The sequence below is a fragment of the Opisthocomus hoazin genome, chromosome 23 (assembly GCF_030867145.1).
Source record: "Opisthocomus hoazin isolate bOpiHoa1 chromosome 23, bOpiHoa1.hap1, whole genome shotgun sequence".
Taxonomy (NCBI): Eukaryota; Metazoa; Chordata; class Aves; order Opisthocomiformes; family Opisthocomidae; genus Opisthocomus; species Opisthocomus hoazin.
In genome coordinates, this window is record NC_134436.1 from 6,549,847 (window position 1) to 6,572,845 (window position 22,999).

At 46.7% G+C, this 22,999-nt stretch overlaps 1 protein-coding gene across 2 annotated transcripts in view; it reads right to left on the reverse strand.

Moving 5' to 3' along the window:
- Positions 1-530: 530 nt before the first annotated feature.
- The window catches only part of GABRP (gamma-aminobutyric acid type A receptor subunit pi), a 28,112-nt gene continuing 5,643 nt past the window's right edge, over positions 531-22,999 (reverse strand). Inside the window, exons 3-12 of one of the 2 annotated variants that reach the window (XR_012766088.1) lie at positions 15,789-15,878; positions 14,269-14,381; positions 11,976-12,043; positions 10,557-10,774; positions 9,592-9,674; positions 6,789-6,926; positions 5,329-5,481; positions 4,580-4,773; positions 2,994-3,596; positions 531-561 (exon numbers count right to left, since the gene is read on the reverse strand). Coding sequence is in view for 1 of the 2 variants with exons in the window: in XM_075442014.1 (XP_075298129.1) it covers positions 3,282-3,596; positions 4,580-4,773; positions 5,329-5,481; positions 6,789-6,926; positions 9,592-9,674; positions 10,557-10,774; positions 11,976-12,043; positions 14,269-14,381; positions 15,789-15,844 (1,338 nt within the window). In the remaining variant the exon portion in view is untranslated. Of the gene's footprint in view, positions 562-1,527; positions 3,597-4,579; positions 4,774-5,328; positions 5,482-6,788; positions 6,927-9,591; positions 9,675-10,556; positions 10,775-11,975; positions 12,044-14,268; positions 14,382-15,788; positions 15,879-22,999 lie in introns of those variants that run through there. The other variant, XM_075442014.1, reaches the window with a different exon arrangement.

A 22,999-nucleotide genomic window follows, 5' to 3' on the forward strand; every position in this document is an offset into this window, starting at 1 on the left:
CGTGTAAGGAAATGTTACGGCAGACCAGAACATCACTGTAAAGCAGAATAATCTCAAAAAACAAGTCCGTCCTTTGCTTCATGCTCACTTTCTGCCAAGAGCACAAGCTGGCACTGTGGTGGAACAGTAAACGCTAGGGGTGACTCTGTCCTGTGGCTCCCCGGACTCGTGGTGCCAGGTTCTCTCAGAGATATAGGGCAGAGGTGGCTGGTGGGAGCTGAAACAGCTCCCAGCTCAGGAACCGTCAGCCTGGAGGCTCTTTCGGAGAGGAGGCTGCTACTCAGAACCCCTCCTGTTCCCCGTGGAGCCTCTGCAAGACTGGCCCCTTAAGCAAAACAGAGCTGTGGGCACTGCTTACCTGTGGCTCTGTTCGCACCTGCAGCTGACGTGTTACATACCAGTCCTTTGGGAGAAGGGCTGATTTTTGGTAGGTGTCTGTCAAGATATTGGGCTTACCTTTGCACACCGGTAACACAGAAGCTGCTCTGCGCTCCACTGCTACGAGGAGATGGAAGTCTCATCTCTGATTCAGTGGTGCTTCTAGCTTGTGTTAGACAACACCTGAAAGAGACATGAAAGACTTGGGATTGTGCAGTGCACCGTCCTGACCGCTCTGAAGAACGCATCTGGGCTCTCAATGCTTGTCCATCACTGCCCAGCATCACATGTGTGACAACAGCAACACCACTACCAACACCAGGCTGCTCCAGGACATCAGCACAGCTAAGCTGACATGCTTCACTGTAGGATGTATTAGCAAAAATTAATTTTGGTCCCTCTGACATGCCCGATATACCTGCAGCAGGATAGAGGCTAGGTGGCTTGCTTACATTATCTTACTTTTGTATCTGGTCCTTGCTGAGCATCAGTTTGACCACTGAAATGGCCTTAGGACCCTCTGTGTGCACCCTGCTGAGGCCAAAGTCAAAACCTTGTGTTACAGCAGGACTACATAGGGAGACAATCATGTGTGAGGTGTATTGAAGTGGTGAAGTCCATCAGTGAGAAAGAAAATTACACGTAGGAGCAAATAAAGCAGGAGTTTATACTTTCTAGATTTTAGAGTTTCTGAAGCAAGGTGTTTCCCCTGGCCAAGCCAACAGCTCTTTAAGAATATTCTCATAAGATATCTGAAAAAAACCTCTCCTTTCCCTACTACCTTCTGTCCCTCCCTTCCTTCTTGCAGTTACCAAAATCAGCAATAAATGAGAATAGACAGAGCGGACACTTTGCAAGACAACATGCTGTTAGCTAGGCCGGGTCAATAAAAAATGTTTCATTGCACAGAAGCATAACTAAGAACAAGTCCTGAGCAACTTCAAAGCAGCAAAGTTGTAACAAATGCTGCATCTAATGTAAGCAAGCCTTGAGAGTGAAAGCCTACCATAGTGTAGAAAGAAATTCCTTTTGTTAACATTAATATTTCACGGCTGATATAGAACACATTAGGGCATTTCAGCTGGGTTTTAAAGCAAGAAATTGACACAGAAAGAAGGTAATGATTTTTTTTAATGTAGGATCTCTCTGGGGGTTTGTGTTCATATCACAAACATTCACTTTATTACATTTTGTGGAATGGAGTTTAAATGCCAGTATATACAAGCCAACATTTCATTATTGGAGTTTGTGTTTATTCACTTGCCATGTCAGTCTGTTCCCCTTTGTCTTCTTGTGCTGCTCTTTGTAAAAACTATGATTTATGAATATGTGGTTTAGATCCTTCACAATATAGTGTGAAGTGGTTCAATAAAAAGTTATTAAAGTGGAAAAAAAAAATCTATAGTTTCGCAGTGCTTTGCCCACCTTCTGTAGCAACCGCCAGTAAGAGACTCTTACACTAAGCAAACACCGCGTGCAATGAGACTGATGTAAGCTACACGCTGAGAGGCCTCACTCAGCCAAAACTCCTGCTGAATGGTAGCCACTGCAGGCAGTTACAGTTTTGACTACATAACTGCAGGATTACACCCTCAAAGTTATGAAAGTTGCACAGACCAAAAAAAGGGGGCGTGGGGGGATGGAATCTGCTGTAAAATGTGTAAAACGTTCATTTTAAAATCGGGAAATAAAGACTTCCAGCCTTAAGTTACATAGTACTAAACAGCATTTGGTTCTCAAATTTAAGTGTGTGGGTGCCACATACTTTATTTTTAAAACAAAGCTCTCGGTCCTGCTGATTGCAGGATAAACAAAGCTGACTGGCATTTTCCAGAGCCCACTTCGTACCTGAATTTCTGCAGAAATGAAATGCGTTTCAGCCTAAAATAGAGCCTGAGAGGCTGATTTAGGCCATCGTACCTCAGCCCATGCATGGGTTTTTCACCCAGCAGCACTGCTGACTTGTCACAGCTGCACAGCCTCACAAAAGAGGGGATGACAAATCAGCTGCTCTTATGCATGTCTGGCAAGAAACAAGAGCTGCTTATAGCGGTGGAAGCTGGCGGAGGCACTCTCCAGGATGAAAAATAATTTGTGAGGAAGACGTGGAAGGTGGTACAATCCGTTCAACTGCAGCACGACATGAAGAGCATAAGACATGGGTTACAACCTGCCTGTATTTCGTGTTCCCAAATCTCTGACAAAATGCTGCTCTACAAATAAAAAGCCCTCCGTCTGTCTCAGGGGTGGATACCTTCAGCGAGAGTGACAGGTATTAAAAACACTGAGGCCTTACCACTGCGCCGATGCCAGCAGCACCGAAATCACCAGCCTGGCACCACATTGCCCCTGGGACAAGGAAGCACTGCGCGCGGGAGCTGTTCCCCTGCGCACAGCACGCTGGTGCCATCGGGTTCTGTTACGTGAACAGAGGCACTATTGAGACAGCCATCACAGCCCCTCTGTTACTGTTATCTCTGGCAAACAAAGAACAACAGCTGTAATCCTACATCCTCTTGGAGGTCGAAACTAGAAGGTTCCAACCCGCTTCAGACTTCCAAGATAATCTGGCCACCTGCAGTGCTCTGCGGCCTGCCACGTGCAGTCCTACGCACCTGTCTCTGGCCAGGTGAGAGGCCGGATGCCGAAATGAAAAGCGGGTACGAGCACAAGAGCCCAGCACAGCCACTCAGCTGAACAAGCAGTTGTCCAGAGTCAACGCTGCTAGTGCTGAAGCACCAAGGCTTTGCATCCTGCGTACCTCACACACTCTTCTGCTCTGTACCTCGGGAAATACAACAGAGCATTCTGTCCATGTTGCATTCGCTGAGGTTAGATACCTAGATGCCCATTGGCAAGATTCGTCTCCTGCTGAAGTAGGAGGATGAAGCGGCTCATTTCTACTAAAAATATAGGTAATAAGCCCAATAAAACACATTAACCAGCATGAAAAACAAAGGGAAAAGCAATTTGGAGTAGTGGTCTACATTGCTGGGGTTCTGAATTGTGAAATAACCAATAATCCTGTGCATTTTGTTTCTCAAGACACGTTTGATTTTCTCATGAGTTTTCATAGTCAAGTCACTGCAGTTAACATTATCGGTGGAAATCTCAATGCTTGTAAAGCTGATTTTCCGTTTATAGTTGGTGATGGAGCTGTTGAGGATGTCAGCGATGTTGACTTCTTCCATTTCTTTAGTGAGCTCATTTGCAGGCCCCTAGGAAACGAGAGTACAGTTAGTTTTAGGGTTTGTCTTTGCCTGCAGGGGAAAAATGCTTTAATCAATAAGGGGACCATAAGGATAAAGATAAAAGAACCCAGCTGCACATGCGTTCATCCTGATATTCAAACATGCCTTTGAGCTGCTGCCTGTTGTTAGGAGTGTCTGAAGTCCCAGAGATGCCTGTGTTTCCGCCACTGTGTTCCTAGAAGTGTTTTGAGATCTTTGAGAAAGTCTCACTTTATGTCACCGGGCAACCCAACATCCATCTCCTACAAGACAGCCATCTCTTCACATCTCCACAATAACTTAACGGCTGGGGAACTTGGCAGCAAGGTAGGAAATCTCTTTTCCCTCTGACAGGATTTGGACCATTGATGACAACTGGACTATAATCATACTTGACTATTTGTTTTCTCCTACTAAAGCAGAGCACTTTGAACAAATCACTCTCTCTCGCACTCCCCCCTCCCCAAATGTTTTGGGACCGATGATGCTGTGTTCTGGAAAGGTGGGAAGAAGGGTTCAGCTCTCCTCTGGTCGAGGAAATTACCTTCCAGACCAGTGTCCTAATCAGAGTTATTCCATAGAAGAGCGAAGAGGTGTGTTAAACTGGCTCTTCTTTGGCTGCGCTTTGAGGGGAGCAGAGGTGCTTCCTGCTCTCGCATGAGCTCAGCTCAGGGCTACAGACCCAGTTGTAGTGGTGGGCGAAAGTGCCTTCCTGAACGTGGTCCCATGAATCTAACGTGACTGTCAGCTACGGTGGCTGCTCTTTTGGTTGCTGTATAGAACTCTGTCAGAAACACAGCAGCCTCGTGCTGTTCATGCATTTGTTGCACAAAAAAATTTAGATTTAGTGACAATTAGGAGAAGCAATTGTTACTGTATCCATAACAGGAAGACAATTTGTCTTAGTTAATGGAGGACTAATCATTGTCGATTCAAGATAACTATGCTTACTAAGGTAGGTCCGGCTTTACCTCTTGAGGTGCTTTAGCTGCACACTTTTGTGATGAGCTGTAGTGAGCCACTGCATATTCCACAAGGGCACCAAAGATGAAGCTGAAGCAGATGCCGAGGTAAACATCAATGGCCTTAATGAAACAGTTGGTTTTTGAAAGTGAACTTCGTGAGCCGATCATTAGAGTTGTCATGGAAAGCACCGTCGTTACTCCTTGGAAAGCAGAAAAGGAGAGATCTTCACTTGTGGACACTTTGTAAAAGGCTTGGCCTATCCTTCTACACACGTTGTCACTCTCTATTGCTAGCCAGACAGAGCACATCTCTTTTTTCCTAAATCCAAATCATCCATCAACTGAAATGCTTTTGTAGCAGTAGCTACTAACTTCACACAGGCTCTCCCTGCCTTTAACAACTTGGCTCCAATAGGCACTTGGGTCTTTTAATTTTTCTTGTTTTCAGTAAAAAAATCCCCCCTTCCCCTCCCTGCCCTCTCCAAAGCATGCTACAAAGAACGTGTGGTCTGTCTTCTGTGCTGTGTATCTGCCTGGAGCCTTGGCTGTAGGCAGCTCTGCAGGTGGGAAAGTGTGCAAGCCACAGTGTATCTTCCACGCTTCACACTGCTGAGCCAGCTCTGCCACAAGTAGCAGCAGAACAGGAGCAGACTGCTTACCACTGAGCGGAGAGCTCAAGAAAACTACTGTCTACCCAGCCCTCAGAGGCTCCCCTGCCTGCTTAAATCTTCTCCTTTCCTCAGGCAATAACTCACCAATGCAGGTTCTTGCGGGCACCGAATCCAACGTGATCCAAAAAGAAACCCAGGACAGCATGACAAGCAGCGTGGAGGGCACATAGGTCTCCAAAATGAAGTAAAGGACATTTCTTCTCAGCTCAAACTGCAATATCAGTCGTGGGTAACTGCCTGTTCATGAAAGGAAGAAACACAGTGAGCATGAGATTCCCAGAGACGCTTGAACTGAAACTGGGACAGCTCAGCACCAGCCCTTCAGCTGAGGCAGATCAGCAGAGCTGCACTGAGGCCGTGGGAGATGCATTACTTACACAAGCTGGGCTTCTTGTGTCGGAGGTCTTACTTAGCTAACATGTCCGAGACAAGATGACACATACACACAGCCTGGCTGGACAACAGACATCTAAAGCAACGCGTGGCTTGCAGGGGGGCTCCTGAACTTAATCCACAGTGGAAACATTTTATACCAGTGTCTTAACCCAGAGCAGAGAAGGGCTGGTGCTCTCACCTATCCTCTCACACTTGGCACAGCACGTATTTCCTAATAACCGCTTTGAAAGGACATTGCCAAGTTCAGTTGTATCTGATGGTTGAGAAATAAACAAAAGATTTTTCTCTTGATTTCAGCAGGCTCTAGCTCACGTCTCAAAGCATCCAAATAGCTTAGCATCACAGGAAATTAGACCCCCTGTATTAATTAATAGTTGGTGATCCTTGATAACTGTCTTTTTGTGCTCAAAAAAATTCAGTCAGTGTTTTACGATCAGTTTGTCGTAATACTGACATAAGGGTTCTGGGGCTGGAATACGAGTATTTTCAGGAGACATTTCTGCTGTTTAAACAATAGTTCCCTTTGAAATGTAGAAACAAACCCCATGTTGTTTGTGGGCTGTGTACACTACAGTAAACAACAAAGCATTGTTATTTTTAAAACCTGGTCATTGTAAGGAAGTTTTACCCCCTTTCATAATGCCTCTGATCAGAGAGAAGAGTATTTACAGTGATAATGAAAAAGACGTTGAATTCTGAGGTACAAAGGGATCTTATTCCACCATGATAGAATTGTAATTTACAAACAAAAGTATATTTTAAAGTTAATTTTACTCCCAGTTACTGTAAACATGGCTCTCTGCAGTATTTATAGTCTGCACACCTGTGAGGAAGGGAAAGAGTTTCTTTGCATGTGGATGTGGAAAAGTGGAGATTAAAAAAAAAAAAAAAAATTGAAAATCCATGAAGTGACTATAGTGTGTTAAACCCCTCATCTTTCCATGGATTTCCATCTTACATAATTCCCTGGTATTGTCAACTAATTGGATTTCAGCATCTTTCTGTCCATCTCTTTTTGTGAGGTTAAGATTTGCTGAAGACTTTGATGGTTCAGGCTTGAGTCAAAAGATACTGGCCCATAGAAGGGAAGAGGGGTGGAAGGGGAAATACTTGAGAGCTTTTCTTGTTTTTCTCTTTCACCGATTTACCTGTTTCCTGCTGTGACTTTGAGACCAAGGTATAGTAACGCTCCACCGTGTACTGAGAGAGCCTCAACTTTTCTATGCCATGGACAGAGTCATTTCCTCTCAGCCACGTGAAGATGACATCGTTTTCATCGTATCCCCCTAAGGAGAACATAAAGACCCATATTACTGTGGTTTAGCCAATAAAAACCCAGTTATTGCCCTGGCCTGTCTCCTGGGTGGGAACAGAAACACAATCCAGGAATTGTAGGCTGGACAAAGACCCTCTTAATGGTGTCAGACTACGGGTGGAGTTTGGCTGTGCTCTCACTGCTGTGCTTTCAGTCTGCTGGTTCAGATTTCAGCAGGAACACGTGCCCCTGTGAATGACGCATAACATGCAATGCTGCCGAGAACCGGTTTCAATCATTTACATGAGGCATTTCTATTTTAAAAAATTTTAACATTTTAAAAGATAATATATTCCTGTCATCTGCAGTTTGATTGCGTGCAGCAGGATAGTAGAATCACAGAATCATTAAGGTTGGAAAAGACGTCTAAGGTCATCAGGTCAAACCATCAACCCAACACCACCATGCCTGCTAAACCATGACCCAAATTGCCACATGTACACATTTTTTGAACACATCCAGGGATGGTGACTCCAGCACTGCCCTGGGCAGCCTGTTCCAATGCCTGACCACTCTTTCAGTGAACAAATTTTTCCGAATACCCAATCTAAACATCCCCTGATGAAACTCGAGGACAAAACTACTGCGGCAATCAACCCTCGAACATAGTCTCTTCAGTCATGAGAGGAGAGCAGGAGAAACGCAGTGGTTAAAAAAAACAGACTATCGATCCCATTGAGCCCCTTACTAGGTAGCAGAAGCACATTTCACCGAATTGTCTATTCAAGTGCTTAAAAATACCAGAGATGGCATTTTCAGTTGGTCAAGAGCTTGGAGCTGAGACTGTTATGTGGTTATGAACCAGGCTCTTCTGACTGGGTGTGCGTTGTCCAGCAAACTTGCTCATAAAAGCAGCTTTTTCTACAAGTCATTCCTCCTGTCCCCAATGGCTTTAAGTTACTGAGGACAAAAAAATGCATCCGATGTTTAGGTAGCACTGAATTCCTGCCTCAAAATCATGGGGCAGATGAGATCAACAATTCAAGTAGTTATCAGTAAACTGTACATATACTGTCTGAGTAATTGCTTTCGGGGATGTAAGTGACGGCATAACATGTGCTCAGGCTGGACTGAGGAATACCTCAGTCTGAGGGATAAAGCTTGCACTGAGTCACCAGCCTGCCATTCACTTAAAAAATTTCACTTAATTTAGGAAACAAGCCCATCAATCTCACTAATGTGATTCTTTTATTAAGTGTCCTTCTTTGAGAAAAGGAGTAGGGATGCTTTGATTCTGATAATAACCTGTCCGTCCTGGTAGAAGGAATAAGATGCAGTTGCAGCTCTGTTTTCATCTAATTGTGTTTTCTTATTAGACCCAAGCTCTGGTAATTTGTGTGTGATGAACTCCTAAATGAGGTGTCCAGGGTATGAATCCCTGCATAGAGTCCTAAGCATGTGACTTTTCAAAGTTGCTAAGGGGTTTTATAAATTGTGGTTACTCAGGAACATTTTTTAATAAAAGATAGATTGTTGTTAATTCATCTGGCATATATTTAAATAGCATTATTTCTGGGCACTTATCGTAATGAAATCTCCAGTAGGCAATGTGCATGTAATTTCACTGGAATTACACAGCAACTGAGTGTGATGGAGGACCCAATCACTGTTAAAACAGGCCCAAACAAGCTTTGCTTTAGCAGAAGAGGCCAATCATTATTATTTCAGGAGCTATTCTTTGTAATAAAGTTAACCATGGTGAACTAATATCATTTTAATGTGAAAATAATATGTGCTTCCATAGGTGCTTCGTGCTGCAACCCCAGAAGTTAAAATCTGGTCTTTTCGGTTTTGAGATTTTAGCCGTTTCTTTTTGCGACGTGAAGCAGGAGATGGCTGCGTGCCTCCTGTGGAGCCTCACAGATAAACAACAGCAGCGCTGCTCTTGCTGAACTCCTGTGTGAAAGCCTTGTAGCATCCTAAATTTTCCTGGAGTCTTTCCCAGCCAGCTTTGCCATGGATGAGCTTTTAATTTAATCGAGAGCAGAACTTACTGATTATTCCTTTTGTTGCTGCTTCCAAGGCTGAGAGCCCTCCTGTTGACAAGAGTCCCTTCATGTGCACCCGCTGTAGCAGACAGCCCTCCTGGAGAAGCATTTACCACAAAGCTGGGCTGGCCCTTGGTTTCAGTTCATGAGTTCGAGAGGCACGTTTGACTCATACCCTAGGCAGAACCACCCTTTCACACTGTCTTGGGAGATGCAACGGGTGGTAGATACCTAAAAATGTGAAAAGTTGCTCCTTGCTGTACTCCATCCCATGCACTTACCCCACAAGTGCTTTTCAAGAAGCTACGTATGCAAAAGGGACCAAATTTGGAAAACAGTTGTTAATACTTCAACATTTCTGTGCCAAATTGATATATCTACTCTTTAATGAACATATAATTTATTACCACTCTTTTTATATAAATGGCACAGTGACAGGAATCCCCTAAGCTGTGGATTACAATGCCAGCATTTGAAGAACGATGAAGCAAAGTTGTTTTCTTTTTGGACATTTTTTTTGGATATTGCGGGAATAAAAGTGTACTCCAGAAAGCCACTGTGATGAATCCAAATACTCAAGATGCACAGTTACATATGAATAAACAAATTTAAACGGAAGGCAGTTGTTTCACAGAACGTTATACTTACAGCTTTCTAGCTGCAGTCTGCATGTTTGTGTGTCCATGGGGTATTTTGACAGGTCCATGTTACAAGCAACAGTAGTAGTGATTCTGTAGGAGGAAAAAGAACTCTGAAAGTTGCAATTAAACCACGTAATGAAATATCTCTGTTTTTCATAGCAAACTGGACCACAAAGACTCTGCTCTGTCATTTAGGTCATTTTGACCTATAAAATGATACAGTCAGAGAGAACCCTCCCGAGGAAGATATGCTCTGTGCCGCCACACTGATGAAAACTTAACTGAAGGAGGAATTTTGCTTTGCTGTGGTGGGAGATTTAATGTAGATTCACAGGTTTTCCAGTGCTACAGTTTGCACAGCTTCAGAAGCTGCCACTTGTCACCTGAGGCACGGTAACTAACTCCACACGTATGCTGGCTTGCTCTGCTGTGGAGGATAAATGAGTTGGTTTATAGCAGCTTTGCTTTGCAGTTAAAGTAACTGGGACACAGTTGAGCTGAGAAGAGGTGAAAATGTATGAATTTCTTACACAATTACAGTGCACGTTTCTGCAGTACATGTACAAATATGTTTTTTGCTAAAAAGCAGAAATCATGGCTACATGGCACTGGATAAGCCAATAGTTCCCTGCTATCTGCTAAATGTTTACTGTTATGACGTCCTCCCTCCATTCTGCCCCTGCCTCCACCCGACTCGACTTGACTTGTCCTGGGTAACACCTAGACTTGGGAGCTTCCGGAGCAGGCACTGTGCTCAGGACACAGCACACATCATGGTGGGGGATATCCCGATCCTTGGCTGGCATTTCCAGGTGTCCAGAAGAGGAGGCAATGGATCAGAAGAGTATGCTCACAGTTGGCTGGTTGGCCCCAAACTCATAACCCGTTATGGCTGGTATCTGCTCCTGTCCAGCGTAATTTTGGAAATCTGTTCTGAACCATAACCATCATCAAAGCCAAAGGCTGATTTACCTTAAGGCGTACAAGATGGTGCCATTAGAGAACAGTCTGATGAGACGGTTCCCCACAGTGACGTCGTGCAGGAAGGACCGTTTTGACTCCACAATGTACGTGTCTGGTACCCAGAGCAATTCCACTAGACGAGCATCTAGCGTGAAGCTCTTGTTGCCGTGAAAGACCAACCGGGGGTCTGTCCAGCGCTGCCGCAAATATATAGTAGCTGTGTAATCCTGGGAAAGAGAGGGCAGCCTGTGAGGACGCACGTCCAGGACACCGGCGCAGCACGGCTGTGGGTACGCCACGTGCGACAGCAGGCAGAACGCGCATTCGTTTAACCTGTCAAAGCTCAGCTTCACACCCGTGCAGTAAATCAGAGATTGTCGTCATCGTTTCATTCACTGTGTTACATTTCTCACATACTTACGCTCTAAGGTGTAGTGTTTGAGGACTAAAGGTTATCCTTGTAGTACTTTTTTTTTCTTAAATGAGCAATTATTGTAATTGATATTTTTATGTCCATTTTTCAGGTAAGACAACAGATGGGAAGGGCACAGTTGAGGTCACTCAGCAAGTAACTGACATGAAAAATCAGTCATTGTCTAGAGTTGGAAAATTACACATGTAGTATAACGTGATCATGAAAGAGACATTGGCTCTTTGGAGAAAAAAGGTGAGCAAACTCAACCTGTTATTTCACCCAGGTCTTAAAAAACCCCAAACAAATGAAAAAAGCAAAACTTGTAGCATCTTTTTAAATAGGAATTTTGAAGCTAAGGATACTAGGATTAACTTGAGTTTAGCCCACCAAAATCTACCTGCAATGACTGAAGTATTTTTAGAGTGCCCTATCATAAAAGAATAAGCTGTGCTCAGCTCGAAAGATAATTTTTTACTGAGACTTCTGGACAGACACAGGGCTCTGTTGTACTGCTCCGCTTCCTTCCTTATTGATGAAGTAAACGCAGCCACTCCTTTGAGCCTCAGACCGTGTCGCTGCTCGAAGCCTCATCTCTCCTCCTTGAGCAGCAACCCCGTCTGTGTCTTCTGTCAGCACCAGCACGCGACAGAGGCCACCCCAACCCTGCACAGAGAGCTCCCACACGGAGGAGAGGGGAGGGAGAGGAAACGTCGCACAGGATTTTTTTTCTCCATTTGAAAGGGGCCTGATTTCCAGAAGGTGCTGAGGTTTGACCAGTAGGACCTTCGGAGCCAGCTCTGTTTACTTACAAGCCCACATTACTGTGGCATCTACGTGGTCTGCAGTCATAAATGAGCCCCGTTCCCATCACACCTCTAAAGTGGTCAACAGACACACAAAAGCAAAGCAGCCTGAACATCACTGTTAGTTTCTGTGCCAAACACACAGGAACACGTGACAAGTCTCTCGGCCGATCCTACTCTTATCTTACAGAATAAATTTGAACGACTTACCATGTCGCTCTCTGATATACTAGAAATACTCGCGATGTCCAGACTCATTGCAATTTGAACAGGTTCTCCTGTGGAGAGAAAGAAAAGCTTAAGGAGAGAGACAGGAGAAGTGGAAAAGCTTAAGCAGAGAGACGGGAGGAGCAAGAGGCCCCGTAAAACCTCTCGGGACGGTGTGCGGCGCGGGTACTGCTCGCAGCGTCCCACGCGCTCAACGCTCGCTCTAAAGCTGGAGGAGCACAAAGGGTTAGACGCCATTTTAGAGCACTGGACTCACAAATGACATCGTGATCCAAAGCAAAGTTGTCCCTGCCAGGGAGCTGGAGCCGCGCGCGAGGTGACAGCAGCAGAGACAGGCACCATGTTGCGGGCAACGGGCCAGCACCCATGGCCGCGGTGTCCCTGCAGCGCAGCCCAGCCCAGGACACCCACACGCTGCCGAGCGCCCTGCGCTCCATACGAAGCGTTTCTCAGGCGTGGCTCCCGAGGGCTCTCTGCAGGCATCCCTGTCTCTCAGGGAGGAAAATCTCAGAGGCAGAGGAACTCGGGGACGCCCGGGACCGCACAGGTCCCAGCCCAGCAGCGCGGCAGCCTCTGCCTCCGATATTCACAGCGTTACCATTCCGTTTAGGGGACCTAATAAATGCTTACAAATATCTGAAGGGTGGGTGTCAGGAGGATGGGGCCAAGCTCTTTTCAGTGGTGCCCAGAAACAGGGCAAGAGGCAACGGGCACAAACTGAAGCAGAGGAAGTTCCGTCTGAACATGAGGAAGAATTTCTTCCCTCTGAGGGTGACAGAGCCCTGGAACAGGCTGCCCAGGGAGGCTGTGGAGTCTCCTTCTCTGGAGATATTCCAGACCCGCCTGGACAAGGTCCTGTGCAGCCTGCTATGGGTGACCCTGCTTCGGCAGGAGGTTGGACTGAGTGACCCACAGAGGTCCCTTCCAACCCCAACCATGCTGTGATTCTGTTTCCAACCGAACCCCGAGCCCCGGGGTCCCGGGTCGCTGCCGGTCCGAAAGCCGCCAGGAGAGGGCAGCTCCTCCCCGGGAATGCGGGGGGTCCCGGGCTCGGAGCGGGGCTGCGCACTGCCCCCGCCAGACCCGCAGCTCCGTCCCGGCGCGCTGCGGGCAGCCTGCGGGACGCGCAGGCTCTAAAGCTCCTGCCGAGGGGGGCGATTTGGGGTTTTTGGTTTCTTGTCTTGTCTGAAACTGTTCCGGATTCTCAAGTTAACGACCAGAGGGCGGATCTGTGGGGGCTCGGGGCCTCTGGAGGACGTCAGACCAGGGCCCTGACCGTTTTTATTTAACCTGCATGGCTAGTGTAGATGCAGTTCATCTCCATTACGTGCTTCAGAAGCATCTGTTCACTGGTGTGACAGGATAGAGAGGAACTTTCCTGTTCCTAAAGGGGTCAGGCATTCTAGGCATAACAAGCTGGTAAATTCTGCATTGTGCCAGAAATTTATCACCGTGGTCAGAAAAAGAAGCTCGAAGCTGGAGTAGCAGAAGGTCAGTCTGCAGGAGCTACAATGGGACACATCCAAGTCCTGCTGAAAGCTAATGGGGAATTTTTCTGTTAAGCATAGCTTCATTAATGGGTTCTGGCAGAAAAGCAAAATTAATAAAAATTATCATAGCTGTTTTTTAAACTGTCATCGCTATTTTTCAGGTGCAGAACACCATTCTGAGAAACCCTTTCCTAGGAGCTGTTACAGCACTCACCTGGAAAGTGGGAGACCTGACACCCAAACTGGACAACAGCCTCAGGTTAGTTCCTACATACCCGGCTGTCCTTCAGGTGCTCCCTACGCCCTAGAGTTTCACCAGGGTTTAAAGCAGGTTTAGTCTGTGTCTCAGTGTGAAGTGAAAACATGTGTCAAAGTATTTCTAGCAAGGAGAACGGCTTTATTCCTCTCTAACCACAATCTACTAAACAGATATACATGAAAAAAAATAAAGCAGAAAATCGCAACGATCAGATTCTAAACAAAATCATGTACAATTAGAGCAGAATCTAATTTCTCTGTCAGGTCTTTCACAGAGGTATCGATGTTTATAAATTCCCTGTTCTTAACCGCATAGATGGACATGTTCTCATGCCCCACGCGTGCACAGTCTATTCAAGACAACAGTGGATGCACAGAAAGGAGGGCAGCCTTGGCTACTAGCTAATTTGAAATGAACACAATCTTTTAAACTGGGGCATCCTGAAGAAAGCTTAAAGCATGCTCTCCCCTCCCCACAAGCTTTACCAACTATTCTTCAAGTGGTCAAATGCATGGAGCCAACGTACCACCAAAGTAGGGCCTGAGGTATTTGTTGTATCCCATGGTGAGGTTCTCAAATCCAGGGAGGGATGTTCTGTCGCTGCCGTGCAAGTCAGCTGTGTGACCCAGGGAGCACCTCCTGGGGACACAAACAGGTATTGTTACGTGTGGCTGGGCATGCCGGGCACCTCTGGTGTGCAGCTGCGGCTGCCTTTTCAGCTTGTGCTCCAACAAGAAAACAAACTGCATAAAATGCTTATTAAAAGTAAGTAGATCATTGAAATCATGAGCACGTGCTCACGTTGCTTATCTTGGCTTAATACTAGCACCTTGAAGAGGTGGGAAAATGTCACATTACCTCAGCTGGCAGCTACAGGTTGGCACACATAGTAGCTTAAGGACATTCTTAAAACGTCCCAGACAAATCAAACAAGGTCTATACACCACGAGTCTTACTAACAACCCACAATCTCCCCCTTCCCACTCCTCCTTATATAAGGAACATGCATTTCTTCTTCCTCCTGCTTACGACAGCCCAAGACAAATCTTACTGACCAACAGCTCCTCCTCCCTAATCACTGGTCCCCTCAAGAAGCGTTCATCCTCGTGTGTTAGCATCAGGCAGCATCCCTCCTGCTGCCATCAGGAGTAAAAGCTCTGAGTGCACTGGAAGGAGAAAGGCAGAGCACCGAGCACTTCACAGACACCAGCAGAGCTTTGCAGGCTGCACCGGCCCTGGCTGCTGTGCACACAGAGGGTTCAGCTCTAATTTACAATGTCAAAATTCATCTTTTGAGGATGGACAATAAAGCCAGTACTGACATTATGAGGCTCGCAGCTCTGTACCATTGTATAGACAGCTAGAGGGACAGGGGGTCTGGGCTGCAAGAGGTGAGTTTTATGGTGCAGGGTCCCTGTGTGGTCAGGTGCTCACTTGATGAAAATGTAAATGAGTGAATCGTTAGGAGTTTGTCACTGCTTTGTGAAGGGCTGAAGGAGGTGGAAGGCAGTGCCTCTGCCTCTCCCCAGAGTCTCGGGACCACCGGTCCGTGCAGAAAGAAATTTAGCAATGTAGTTACTCAAAGCTCTGATGATCTTGTTTTTAGTTCTGTTCTCTTCGAAGCCAGGTTAGTAGTCCTTGGAGCTTTGCTGCAGGTTTTAGACCCAAAAGGTCCTTGCAGCAGAACTGAGCCAATTAGTGCACAGCATAAGCATAAACTGTTCAAAAAATTTAGGACCTGTAGGTTCCAGGGATGGTAATAACACAGCTGGGAGTCCTGGGGGGATAGAGGGGGGGGGGACATTTCCAGCAAAACCTGCAAACTGTCCTGGTCCTGAACACGAAATAAGGGTTTGCACTGTTAATGTACGTGTTGCGTTTTAGGGACTTATGCAGGTTGCTCTCTTCTGTGCCACATCCCTTGCTGCACCCAGCTTCCTGAGGATAGGCCGGATGATTAAAAGCATAATTTCCTTGTGACTCACATTATTTATATGAAACATAATTCAAGCGTTCCCCGTAAAACAAAACAAACATTCTGCTTACCTGTGGGTTGGAAGGAAGAGACACAGACTGAGGAAGCAAAAATATCTGCAAAACATCTCTGGAAATTATTGCTGTATTTTCTCTGCTCATCTGTGAAGCAGAAAAGAAAGACAAAGTTTTGTTGTTCAAGAAAAAACTATTTTAAGGGAAGAGGACAGGGAAAAGAAATCCTGCACAGTCAGAACCACACACTGACATTTAACATTCCCAGTGTGCAGTAGCTCCTGCCCTTTTTTCTAATTTGTGTCACTTTTCAGCACTGTGCTGTCTTAACATTTTCCACATAAAGACACCAGTGACAACTCAGGTCCTGAAGTCCTTGACAGGGTCACCGAATTTTAGCTGCCGCTTTGTTTTAGATAGGGCTTTTCTTCTTTCAGCACAGGACGGCAATTAGCTGATGTTGAGAATGGCACCACGAGAAGGGACTTATTGAACAGAAAAACGTTTAGGCAGTTCCGAAAGGCAGTCAGACTCTAAAGTCAGGTGAGATCCTGCCCCCCCGCACATGACAGATTCGGCATCTTTTAGTCCAGGGCTCCACTAATCAGCTACACCGAAATGCTGCAACTCTGCGCTCCGTTAGCTTGTACCTGGGATAAACCCCTGCTGTTAACAGTAATACTGGCAAGTCACTCAGCATGCAGTACAGGATGAAACCATTCCGCTTTAAATGGGTTTCGTTGACTTTTCTGGGAGTGGAACCAAATCTTGGCTTCTGGCCCGGGACTCCCACGGGCTCGTGCTGGCCCTGGCGCAGGCGCCACGATGGGCAACTCGGAACCGTGCACGGCTCCGCTCGGCCTTTTCACTCCCTGCCTGAAACGCTGCAGCAGCCGCGAGCTTTTCTTGAGCGCACAGACGTGTGTTGCACAGCAAGCTGCTGCAGGATGGGCTGGTGAGCACCACGCTGCCACGGGGCCATCGTCACTCAGCCATCGTTAGTTTGAGCTGGAAGCACGATGCTGCTCCTCCTGCTCTGCTATGCTGTTTGAATTGTAACCTGTGTGTCAGGGTTTTCCTGCAGATACTGGCAAGGCAGCATCATTCTTGGATGGATATGAGTCTTCCTCTTTATTACACTGTTACAAATGGGAATGACCATGTAAATCTTCATCCCCGTCCCTTGGCAGCAGTGAGAGCACGATCCCAGCTCCACATTCAGCACCTTTCTCATCACACATGGCAGTTAGGGCCTCAACTTCAAACCTGGCTGTTCCATAGTAACCCAGATATGAGGAGTTTTCTGCCTGGGTTAGATTCTTCCTGTGGTAGTGCAGAGGACACTCTGCCTTCTCAGCTACTTGCACGGTTCTGGGGCTGTGCCGTGGGACAGTAGGGCTCCAGGCAAGGAGAACGTCTTTGCCCATACTGACCCAGTAAAAACATCTGGACTTTCACCTGCCACAAATGCAGGGCATCTGACTGGAGAAAGGATGTTTTTCAAAACAAAATATGCTCTAATATCTGCCCAACATCTGAATTCCTAAAAAGGCTTAGCACTTCTAGCCCTTTCTCTGAACATGATGATCAGATGTTTCCAGATGTTATCAAGTGCTCCTCACTATAATGTGAGCATGCAGGGCTAGAGAGAAATTTACCTGCTCACAGCAATGTTAGACCACAGTTCTGATGGGAAAGAAGAAGGATTAGTCCAGGTAGATTTAAAGAACTTCTAGGAAGAAAAAATAATTCTACAAATTAGCATTAAGTTGAAGTATGAGAATTCATGAACTTCAGCTGAGGAACAACTCCTCATGAGCATCTGTTTTGCAGGGGAGCTGCGGTTGCTAGCATTTTGGTACAACAGAATAAGTTTCTAAAGAGTTTTATTCTATCTCATCCTAGTTACTAAGACCTTATTTTAAAAGAAGCAAGCCAAATTCTATTTATTTTGATGACTGACTAAGGGATGGAGACCTCCTATGTAGTAAGAAGCCTTCTTGGGGCACTGTTGTGTCTTCAGTTAACAGAAGTGAAATGCGCACTGCACTGTGTGCTGTTGCTATCTAGTGAAGACAGCCGAAACAAACCAACTCAGACTCATTTACAGCTGCTGCTGCCACAGACCTGAGTGAAGCGCACAGTCCCAGTTTCTCTGCAACTGCTAATTCTTTGCAAAACAAGGAAAATCTTGTTTTCCTCCTTCAGAGAATGGCTGGGAAGATAATAAATACATCAAAGACTGCGAGTCAATGAAAGGGGGATCTGTAAGTACCTAAGAGAGCTAGAAACCAGGCATACCAAAGTACTCAAAGGCAAGAAAAAGGTGACGCCAGCACCCAGAGCTGCGTACAACCCAAGTGTTTCTTTACTCTTCAGCGTGTCAGCTAATACAATGGCAGTTCTGCTTCTATAGTGCAGGAGCAGCAGAGGTTACCAGCTTCGCTAGTACAGTATACTGGGTAGAAATTATAAGATTGTATACTTATGTTTCTCTGTTCAGTAAAGCATTTTGGTTTAACGGAAAAAAAACCCCTTAATCACTGTTTAATCTGGGCATTTTTCTGTAGTCAGTGAAAGCACGGCACAGGCAGTAGCAGTCATGAAGGCAGGACTAGTACAACTGGTGGAGAGGTTGCTTCCAATGCCAACGTTGTATAAAAATCATTCATTATGCAGACTCAAAATAATGAAAACCTTGAGAACATAACAGCTCGCTCACTCAGCTCTGTGTTCTCCCTACTGGCCGTGAAAATTACACAAAGATGCAAGTATTGCAGTAAAACGGATCCAACTAGAGTCCTCTGCGGAAGCCTGTGTCTGCTTCTGGAGAATTTAATGGAAATAATGCGTCTTTCCCCCAGCCAACGGCAGCGGTACGCATCTCCACTGCAGCTCAGTCTGCTTCCTTAATTCTGCTTGATGCCTCCATCTTTGAAGGGGTGGTGAGAGCGAAAACACAGAAGGAGGAAAAATCACTGGCAGCCTCGGTAATTCTGTTGGCAGGCAGCGGGGTGCGAGGTAAGAGCCACACACTGTCACCTGATGGGGCCCAGCACAGCACCCCGGCTGCTCTGCACCCCTGCCAGTGCAGCCCGCAGCCACCGGGCCCTGTCTCCAGCAGTGAGGGCTGGGGGGGGGCTGGCAGGCACCGCCGCAGTCCCCCGCCACCTCCCACTTACCAGCTGGAGGCACCGGCCGTGCTCACTGCGCCCAGCTAAAGATTGGCACGTTCCCCAATTTTCTGCTGGCTGATGACACCCCCACGCCAGGCAACACAAGCATTTACGAGAAGCTAAAAAGCCACCCAGAAAACCAAACCCATGTGACAGGTTTCCTAAGCTTAAGGCAATAATTTACAAAGTCAAATTTTACTAAAGCCAAGCTGCTACAACTACAGAACCTGCAGCACAGGCACGCGCACGTCTCGGAGTAAAACCTGGCTAGAGAAGACAGAGAAAACAGAATAAATGCTGAAATAAAACTAGATGACATTTAATTTTCCTACTGAGGTGTTGCCTCTGTTTATTACACAAAGTGAAGACTTTCACGATGAGCTGAGGCACAATTTGCCTGTCGTGCTCCCCTTGCGCTGCGAGTGAAAGCTCTGCAGGGAACGCCGCGGGCTGCCCTGCTGCGGGCAGGGGGTTCAGGAGCTGCCCCAGGGCAGCCTGCGTCCCACGCCCGGTCCCGCAGCACCCAGCCTGCCCTCGCACCCGAAACCTCAGCCTGCCCCAGCCACTCACCAGACAGACCCTATCTGAAATTTTAAGCAACCATTTTCACTGTTTTTTTTTCACAAGTGCTTTGAGTCCCAGGACAAGGTTTGATGGACGTCCCGTGAGGACGCTGATTGTCGTCTCAGCCATGGAGAGACGGGGATCGTTTGACTTTGCCACAGCTTGGCTCTGATGAGGAGCAGGCAGCCCCGGCAGCAGCTTCACCACCTTTCCCCCGCCCAGGCACGTTGTTCATCCTGTGTCAGCACGACCAGCTACAGAGGGCGGACGGAGCCAGGGACTCCCCTTTTGCTCCCTGTAGTCACTCCTGAGGAAGTCACAGCCCAGGAGAAGGCATCGCTACAGCATCGCCAAGGGTTTCCAGCTTCATGACCAGCTTGGGGCTGCGCCGTTCTGTGCTGAGCTTTCTTTGGCCACTGACATGGACGCAACAGCCACCAAACGCAATCACCAAATGATGAGCGAGGCAAAAAGCATCATACACCCCGGGACCAGGCTTTGCCAAAATGTCACCTCAAGGTCGATTTATTTGTTTATCTAGAAGGGGTTTTGAGTGATTTAAGACAGATATAATCTGTCTTTGCTTTTTTAATGTTTCTTTTTTTAGCCCGGCCCAGCCTGAAATGCGAGCAGTTGTCTGATCTTGAAAGACAACTACTTTGGGGGTGTGCGTGGGCAGGGGATTTTGTAAGGAAAGGTTCATGGCACGACAGCTGCTGCGAAAGAGTCAGGTATTCTGATGATTTATTATGAGAGCTGTTCAAATTTAAACTTACTGACCAAACAAATCACTGAAGGCTTTAATTTTCAGTTCATCCAAAATCATGTGCCTCTCAATTTCCCCAACTTTAAACTTTAACTTGAAATTTTTTTTTTTAAACTTTAAAGCTTGTTCTTTGCAGGGAAAATAAAATAAATAATTGCTTTCTTTTTAGTTTTGAAAGTTGAAATTCTATTTTGGCAGGCTGGGAGATAATCTGATGCAACTACAAGAATAGAGTTAACAACAGGAAAACATTTGTGCCCAACATTTTTATGCGAACCCGTCTTAACTGGAAACCTTGGTTATTTGATGCTAGAATCAATTCATACAGAACGAATCCCGTTATTACAGAACTAAAGAGCTAGTGGGGTCCCGTCACGTGTCACGGGATACACGAGCTCGCTCCTCGGCTGGTCGGGACGAAACGGGACGTTAGGGGCTGATGGAGAAAAAGGAGGCGGGAGAGTCCGGCACCTGTGGCAGCGGGTGGATGACACTGAAATGAGTTGTTCCTGATCTTTCAGCTTCAGAAATCTCTTTTCTTGCTTATAACATTTTCTGACTGAAACAAAACATTGAGAAAGGACTTCACATGTGTTAAATAAGAGAAGGCACAACAAAGCACATAATTCTGGGTTGAAAGGAATGTCTCGTACTGACCCAAACCTTTCATTTTTTCGGATTCTGTCAGAAGCTCAGAAAGTTTTTGTTGTGGTTGGAACTGAACCTTTTTCTGTCCTGCTGGTTTGCCTGCCTGAGAAAATCTGAATTCAGCCAGGTTGTTTTATAGCTTAACCAAGTCTAGAAGGCCACTATTGGCTCCTGGCAGAGCAGGAGGAGCGGTCCAGAGCAGGCGCTGGGGGAGCCCAGGCCCCAGCAAGGCACGTGCTGGCCATGGCGGGGTGTGACACCAGTGCCGAGAGCCGGCTGCTCACTGACGGACACCAACCGCTTTATCCTGCTCTTTGGGTTTTTCAGCTGCCTTGAGTGGTTATCTGGAATGACGGACAGTAAACAGGTGACACTGTGGTACTTGTAGAAATCCTTCAAGAACTATGAACTTCTCTTGGTAAAAAGCAGATTTTTTCCATCCACGTCACTGTCATTACATCACATGAAAAATGACCTCTCAGTTCCAGAAACGCTGGAGGTGACTCGCTGAGGCTGTGGTGCACACCTGCGCCTGCTCGAGGCCACCCTCGCTGCACTCCAGCTCTGACCCTCTCACCACGCAGGGACCAGCCCCCGCGCCCACGGGAGAGGGAGTCCCAGGCACCAGCGCCGGGCGACTCAACCATGCCGAGCCCACTCCTCATTGCACGTGTGCCGGTACCACCAGTGGAAGACACATTTGTATACAGCCTTTACACACAGCACTACTCTTAGCATGAGAGAGGGGGGAACCAGGCCTACGACTTATCAGACACCCCATAAACTGCGGGCCTGACTCGTCTTACGTATTCCAATGAAAGTCAGAAGTAACTCCAAGATACAAGAAGGGTTGACAAAAAATTTGCTTCAGTCCTTCTGCAAGAATGTTAAAACCACGCCCGAGCAACACATTTATGTTTTCAAGATGTACACTCTCATCCTTCAATCTGCTTGTGGGAAGTGGCAGCTCACATCTGCCCACCCAACACGGTACACAGGCCTTCCTGCAGCTTGCAGGGCCCGAGTTCTTTAAAAACATACAGAAAGTCTTAAACTATATCAGAAAGGAGGTTTGAGAGATTTACTTACCTGAAATAAATTCTTCCTCCGCAATGTCAAGTTTGGCTTCTGTTTGGTCTATTAATGTACTCTGTTTCAGCAAATACAAGGTACATAAAATATATAAATAACTAGTTTTATACAGAAATTTGGCATGCTCCAGGCAGCTTTTTCTCCTGCACTGGGCACCTTAACCCTAGCTCTGAACTTGCCTGCAGCTGTCGGTCTCCTGTGGCTGCAGACCGCGAGCTCGCAGCTGTCTGTGCTCGGTCACGTTGGGCAATTACTCCAGGTTTCATTCACTCGGCAAACCTGCCCCTCACCGCAGGCAGGGATCCAGGGCGGGGTGCGAACCGTCCATCTTCCCTCCTCTCGCGGGCAGGCAGCTCCCAAGCCCGGCAGCGTCGCTTTCTACGATTCTGCTCTCTACTTGCCAGCCCTGTAACCGTAACCCTATATATACGGTCCCTCCCACCTCAGCAGTTCCGCTCGCCGAGTCTCCTCCATTGTCTATGTGCAGGTATTTTATGCGAGACATAATTACTCTTGTTCCTATCAGCTGAGACAAGCATGCACAAGATTAGCTCCCTCGCAGGGTACAAAATGGTGCACCCCGAGTGCCTTCCGAACGGCACGTGTAAAGAGGAGGATCGTGACTGTAGGTACTGGGTACATTAACAGCAAGCAAAGCAAAGGTGATTTACTGAGGAGCTTCACCGAGTGCTCTGCTAGGTTCTGGGTATGCTAGAGGAGGAAAGGGGAAACAAAATGTAATTATTATGGAAAGATTCTCCTGCGAGTGACATTTGGAAATAATGAGATTGTGTCATTAGGGGCACAAAGGTAAAGGAACATATAGAGAAGATACATCGGACATTTGGATTCTAACTGTTCTCACGTTCTATCAGACCAAGGGCACGGTCGATACACCAGAAGGCTACAGCAGACACACAGCTGCAAAGTCCACAGTCAACGGGGAAATTTATCTTCCAAGGTGCCAGGTAAGAGGTAAATGTAAAAAACGCAGCCTGCAGGTGTGCTGGGTACTTTGGGAT